At 42.7% G+C, this 7,471-nt stretch overlaps 1 protein-coding gene across 5 annotated transcripts in view; it reads left to right on the top strand.

Annotated features, from left to right (window-relative positions):
* Window positions 1–6,639, top strand: part of phf19 (PHD finger protein 19) — a 39,411-nt gene extending 32,772 nt beyond the window's left edge. For all 5 annotated transcript variants that reach the window (XM_068012385.1, XM_068012384.1, XM_068012381.1 and 2 more), the window contains one exon: window positions 1–6,639. In XM_068012385.1, the coding sequence (XP_067868486.1) occupies window positions 1–331 (331 nt within the window). In that variant the 3' untranslated portion in view covers window positions 332–6,639.
* The last annotated feature ends 832 nt before the right edge of the window (window positions 6,640–7,471 follow it).

Below are 7,471 nucleotides of genomic sequence, written 5' to 3' on the forward strand. Positions count from 1 at the left end.
AAAGACTCTGGGGAGCCGTAAAAGGAAGGCACCAGTAGAGTATTCACTGAATGACAGAAACAATCAGAAGAAAGGCATCTACACCCATACAGTGAATGGAGTGGGTCAGACAGCACAACACATGGATAATAATTACATTAACGGCCACACCTTTGATAGTATGAGTGATGATGAAACCTCCCTGTCTCATCTTAAATCCTCGATCACTAATTATTTCGGTGCAGCGGGAAGGCTGGCATGTGGCGAAAAATTCCAGGTGCTTGCTCGGAGGGTGACTCTGGATGGGAATGTACAGTACCTGGTAGAATGGGAAGGTGCCACTCCATACTAAATCACAACTGGGTACTCCATCTAGTCCTGTTAGCGACCAGCGGGTCGCCCAGGCTATGCAGGCTCTTAAACGTCTCCTGTAGTTGTTTAAAAATTAAAATAAACTACAGTGGAGCCTTCTTATTTACCAGAAACAAACATTTAATCTAAAACTTGAGATCTCTTTAGGTGCCTCTGTACTAATATTTTTTTAATGGTGCAGAAGAGGCTTTCTGCTGCTAGTGGTAGCTAGTATGTAGTAAATACCCGGTTGAAGAACATTTTCAGAACATTCTAGATATCCAGTGGCAATGAATGGGTACTGCACTAGCTTTATCCAGCTATGCAGTTAACTGGACATCATCTTTCAAAACAAAAGCAATGGAGTGATCTATTTCATTACTTTGGGAAAGTGGAGTTTGATGTAGAAGTTCAGCCATGATCTTATTGAATGGCGGAGTAAACTCGAAGGGCCATGTGACCTACTCCAGCTCCTATTTCTTAAGTTCTTATGTTTATTTTGGATTTCTTTGCTGATGTTGATGTCAGTGGCTGATGAGTTGATTTGTAGCCATGAAAATCTTATTTAAATCATGATTTAAAGGCGTTTTTATGCTTTGGGGAGAAAGACAGATGGTTTAGTTGCAAGTGACGGCAGAGTAAGTTTGAGATGTGCAAGTTTAGATTGTAAATGGGATTTGATTTTACAGATTTAAACTATGACATTTGATGCAGTGAATGGAAATGGTGTTGTATACTGAGAATGTTTCATCTGGGATTAGGCCTTCGCAAAGTTGATCTTAAGTGGGCTCCACTGTATCTGCTGCATGCTTAACTCTTTTTAATTATCCATTTCCATACACAGCTCTGCTTTAGACTTCCGAATTATGCTAGCTCATTATGTAGCCAGTTGCTATGTAACTGATCAAACTACAGCTAGCTTTTGAAAGACTTTGTATTTTTCAATGGCCTTCGCTGCTTAAATCCTCCTATCAGCCAGCTTTGCTAAAAGTTTTATTTTTGGCAAAAGAAACCCTTGTTTATCGGATAGACATATCTCTGTCTGGCAAGGGCAAATCTAGCTTCAGCAGATAATGTGATATGTAGTTGAGTCGTTGCTGCTCCAGGTTACCCTCTACCGTGGGTACCTACATGTCCCTAGTTAGGACTGGAATTTCAAAAATGGAGAATATTTAGAACCCTGCTTGAGACAATGTGAATTGACAAATTTTTAAGCTGCTGCTCTTGCTCTGTGGGTCTGTCTTTATTTGTGCAGATTTCACACACGTTGAAATTTTTACTCTCTTTGAGAATTGGCTTGACAATCCTGTGCCAACATCAGAAATGTAACTGGGCTGAAACTTTTTCTTTTGACCTCTGAGTTTATGACCATAACATTTGTGTGCTGGTCACACTGTGTTAGATTTGTTTTTCTGTTGCCCTGCTTTGGTTGCTATAAATTGGGATTTAGTTTTGTCATTTCACTGTTTGCTGAAAGATTTTGTATTTTTTCTGTTCTTTATAGGGCACTTTAACTTTTACGTTGGTTTTTGGCAGATCTATGCCAGGGCCAGCTCTCCCATCTTTATTGAGTGTCCTGTAGCTCCACCTTTCTGTAAGCCTAAAGGAGAGTGGAGGCACGGCACAGTACATAGTATATTTCAGTTTAAAAAACAGTGCACTCCAATTTTTAAAAAATCCAGGGGGGGGCAACTTTAACCAATCCATTGGTCGGGAAACTGACAGGACAATCAACCACCCTCTCATTTCCAAGTGAGTGTCAGCAGATTACCTGACTGTGGAAGGTATCACAGGTAAGCTCAGAACTGTCCTCAGTTGATGTGCACTTTCCAGCAGGAATCATAGGATAGCAATCAGGAGTAAGAATCTTATTTGATTGCCTTATATTTGCCCCCTAGCCTGTCCCCAGGATTCCAAAACCAAATGTAATGATCCTCACTGCCAACCTTGGCTGAGATTGACACAGAGCAGGCATCAAATCTGGGACTTCCCTAATCTGCCAGGGCCAGTTCCACACAATGCACTTATTAACTGGGCAACCATAAGAGCTGAAACTCTGTTTTAATAATTCACTTTTGTTGATAGTTGCAGGAAAGGGAAGAGGAGTGCACTTTGAAAGCTGCAGAAATTCCGTTTGTTCTCAAAGGGTTGAGCTTAAATATATCTGAATGTGCCAACCTGGTGTTGCAAATGAAATGCTAGGGACATTGGATGCCTTAGTTGCTATTGATAATCAAAGTGTATGATTTATATTGTAACGGTTAAGTGTCACTAGAGCTGTCATGGTCCAGCAGTGGTTTAAAAGTGAAAATGGTTGTATGAGCTTTTTTTAAGTAAGTTTCAACCAAAACTAGTCCGTTATGACCATATTAGAGATATCAGTGAATTGTCACCTCTTAATGAATACCAAAGGTGTTTTATTGCGAGAAATGTAGTTCTTTCTCTGATTTATCCTGTATAGGATTGAAATTGACAGCAAATATTATTCACTTAAATCATGTTTTCAGGAAAATTGGAGACTTGATTGAGTGGGATCAAAGTATACTGTTATTGAAATAACCTGCTTTAAGTCTTCAGTGGAGACAGATTATTTTTTTATGTCGACTATAGCAAAAAGAAGCACAATATTCCGAGTGGATATTTCACGTGTGCAATATGGAGATTAATTTAATTGTGATTTTAGACTCCATAAAATAGGCCTTGCTCGCCAAAGATTTAGTGCTTTTTGTGGTTTTATTCTCCGAGAGACAAAAGCGGCTGGAATTTATGCACCTGCCGCTGGGAGCAACAGCGGGCAATCTTCCTCGCAGCGGTCCACAATAATATGCTGGTCAGGCCACCCCCTCCCCAATCACGGGGAGGGGACGGGCTCTCCCCCGACACTGGCATCAGCTGCCTGTGCACAGGCGCTGGCATCATTTTTAAAGCGCTGCTGGCTAATTTAAGTGTTTTAAGTTATACCCCCACCCCGTTAACTGTACTGATGAAATATCTGCCACCCTTTCCCACCTCCCAATAACAATAGAACTCATTATTTGCCCTCTCTGCCCTCAAAGCACTTACCTTCCACACTTGACCTTCTTTCTCCCCCACCCCCAAACTGAACAAAGTGCACAGGTCACCCCTTCCCACCATCCCCTGCACTAAAGATGTAAATTTGACCCCATTTCCCCCCCAAACTAAAAATCTTGTCCTCCCCTTTCCCACCACTGTGGTGCCTACTTTCCCCAGACGGGAAAGTGAAGGCTCGTGAGTGCCGGCCGCCACTTAGAAGATCATGGGCCAACTGTAAGATTGGAGTCAAATTTATTTAAATGTATGGGCCCGTCACCCAGTGGTGGGGGAGCCTCGCCACCACCAGGAAGATTGGGCCTGGCCCTCCTGGCATCTGGCTCTGTGGCGGGCCACTGCCACTCCCCCAATCCCTGGGACCACAAAGCCCGACGTTAGTAGCTTTGTAAAATTGGCCAAGGTTTATAAAATTGCCAATAAATTGTGTAGAAACAAGGGAGCGAAACTTGTCTTGATTTGTAGTGTAAATAAACAGGAGATAGTGAAAGGGCAGCCTTGTTACACTGCCCGATTTACTTTTAATAAGTTGAGTGCAATGAAAAACAGGCAGCTGATTGCAATCATTCATTTCACATGAAGACCCAGGATGAATTTCATCCCCAAACTGTCTAATGTACATGAAAGGATCATGTATCTGATAGAAATGGTCAGTAGGAACTTTTACCTTAGGACTCATATTATGGAGAAGAAATTGGACCTTGTGCCCATTTTACGGGCATAATTGAGGTGTTAAGTGGGCCAGTTTCAGGAACCAATGTCCTGCACTGCTAAGGATGCCCAACAAATGCGACCCAATATCCGGGTTAGGCATTGTTACAGATATCCCTAGTGGCTGTATAAAATGGTAGTTAGACCCCTTACAGATGTAAATGAAGGACCTGCGTTCAACCGCATGGCAGAAATAGCACAGCTTGCTCCTTTCCAGATTCTTCAGCGGCTGCTGCAGCCTAAACACTGGACGGCTACAAAAGGTAATTTTATTCAATAAAAGTTTCCAAAAACATTGTTGTAGAGCAGGTCCGAACACTGCTACTCCACCAACCTCACCACCGCAGCTACACGGTCCCCAGCCCCTCTGCTTTTGCAATAACCCCACTCCACCTCCAACCTTCCCCCACCCCCCACCCACCACTGCTACTCCATCCAGCATTCATCTATTTAAAATGGATGATCTGCCTGCGAAGGCACCAGAACCTCAGCCAAATAATCAGGACACTGAAAGTGGTAACGCAGGTGAATAAGGTAGTCAAGAAGGCATACGGCATGCTTGCCTTCATCGGTCGGGGCATAGAGTATAAAAATTGGCAAGTCATGCTGCAGCTGTACAGAACTTTAGTTCGGCCACACTTAGAATATTGCGTGCAATTCTGGTCGCCATACTACCAGAAGGACGTGGAGGCTTTGGAGAGGGTACAAAAGAGGTTTACCAGGATGTTGCCTGGTCTGGAGGGCATTAGCTATGAGGAGAGGTTGGATAAACTCGGATTGTTTTCACTGGAACGATGGAGGTGGAGGGGCGACATGATAGAGGTTTACAAAGTTATGAGCGGCATGGACAGAGTGGATAGTCAGAAGCTTTTTCCCAGGGTGGAAGAGTCAGTTACTAGGGGACATAGGTTTAAGGTGAGAGGGGCAAAGTTTAGAGGGGATGTGCGAGGCAAGTTCTTTACACAGAGGGTGGTGAGTGCCTGGAACTTGCTGCTGGGGGAGGTGGTGGAATCAGATACGATAGTGACGTTTAAGAGGCATCTTGACAAATACATGAATAGGTTGGGAATAGAGGGATATGGTACCCGGAAGTGCAGAAGGTTTTAGTTTAGGCAGGCATCAAGATTGGCGCAGGCTTGGAGGGCCGAATGGCCTGTTCCTGTGCTGTACTGTTCTTTGTTCTTTTGTTAATGTAAATGAGTTCCACCGCCCCATAGGGATCCGTCCTCGGGCCTCCCGGTTCAGACATGCACTGACAGCACATGCACTTGAAAATGGGCCATAGCTAATTTATAACCCCATGTACTGTACATTCTGAACACAATCACTTTTCAAATTAGCTGCTTGCGGGACAATTCAAAGCCTACGGCTGAATTAAATTTCACCAGTAATGCCTCTTTAATGTGCTTCAAGATCCCTCAGATATTTTCCTTTGATTTCAAAAAGACAGGAATATTCAGTCCCCCCCCCCCCCACCCCCCCAACCACTCGCACGTTTCCCGTTCTCTTTTCTTGCCTGGTTTTGTTGAGTGGTGAGTGCTGTAGTCCAGATCTTTGCTCGTGCCGTTATTCCCAAGTAGTGCAAGAGTGAGATCTGAGCCAATCTACGGCCTGCTTGTTTCTTCCGTCCCATACTGTTGATACATATTGAAATAAAACCCACCAAACAGACAGCCATTCACTCATCAAGTTATGTCTTGCCAGCTGTGGTGAATTAGTCAAAGTTTTTCCCTTCACAGGTTCTGTAAGTTTAATTGAAGGTAATTCAGTTTCACAGTGATGGTGTCACTTGACTGATGCTCAGTCCTGACTTAGAAAACAGATGCGAGTTTCTCTTACTGGGGATAGAAAATGCTCAGTCTATTTTACGAAATTCCTTTTAATGCTCTTTGCTTTAGTAGTCTTCAGAAATAAAATCAAGTTGCAAATAGCAATGTTATTTCAGAAACCATTAGCACTGAAAGGTTTTACTATGTAGGCAATGTGTAAAGACTTACCGTACTTTGCTGATGAGTTTGCTTAACTTTTGGACAATCAACTTTTTACTTTTAGCTTATTTTATCATTACAGTGCGGCAGTTCTTGCGCAGTGGTCTGATCAGTTCATAACCAGACTTGAACAATTGCTCTCACTTTCAAAGTTGGCCACAGAAGTCCTTTGGTAGAATATGACTGGTAGGAATACTGGGGGCATACTATAACTAGTGAATTACACTTAGAACTGTACCAAATCTCCAGCCATGTAATGCATCTTGCAGTCGATACTCAAAGTCCTTCTCAAAGTGCTTGATCAATTCTGACAGAAAAATCTGAAATGACAATCCTCGTACAAATGTTACCTGCACAATGTGATTTGCATAACCATTAGAGGTTTTACAGTATTACTTTAACATTGTACATTTGTAAGCAAGCACAGTATATAATGACCTTTTCCTTATAACGAAACATATATTCTTCATTATACAGTCAGTATTCTTTTCTGTATTATCCAGCTATGCAAAACAATTGGCAATAAATTCTTGGGTTAAGTTGCTGTTCATTGCTATTGTCACCTTTCTCATTTTTGACCACTTTTCCACAGAAAGGATTTGGAAAAAGTGACATTTTAAATGCAATATGTATTCACATGAGTTTTTTAAATAGAGGCATTTTGATGAAAGAGGATATGCCAAAGGGAAGCTTTTCCCCCGGACACTAAATAATAAGCAATACATTAGCTTATCTGGGTATTCAGAAAGGTACCTCTCTCCATTGTTTATTTTATTTTTATTTAGAGATACAGCACTGAAACAGGCCCTTCGGCCCACCGAGTCTATGCCGACCAACAAGCACCCATTTATACTAATCCTACATTAATCCCATATTCTCTACCACATCCCCACCATTCTCCTACCACCTACCTACACTAGGGGCAGTTTACAATGGCCAATTTACCTATCAACCTGCAAGTCTTTGGAGGTGGGAGGAAACCAGAGCACCCGGCGGAAACCCACGCAGACACAGGGAGAACTTGCAAACTCCACACAGGCAGTACCCAGAACTGAATCCGGGTTGCTGGAGCTGTGAGGCTGCGGTGCTAACCACTGTGCCACTGTGATGGAAAACACTTTGATCTCTGTCAGTCTGAGAGCAGGAGACCAAGTCAACAGGTACCAATTCTGAGGTAACAGTTCTCTGTCTTATAAAGCTTTCCAGCTGGAGGGAGCTTGGCTTCAGAAATCAGTTAACTCCAGTTTGCATTGTCATTCAGTTTGGTGCAGAGGCTCCTTTTAAAAGTGATGGAACTGTACTGCCAACACTTTGATTAAAATCTGAGATTTGTGTCTCCATGTTCACAATCCCATTCACGAAAAAAACTGTCC

This window comes from Heterodontus francisci, chromosome 32 (genome assembly GCF_036365525.1).
Source record: "Heterodontus francisci isolate sHetFra1 chromosome 32, sHetFra1.hap1, whole genome shotgun sequence".
Taxonomy (NCBI): domain Eukaryota; kingdom Metazoa; phylum Chordata; class Chondrichthyes; order Heterodontiformes; family Heterodontidae; genus Heterodontus; species Heterodontus francisci.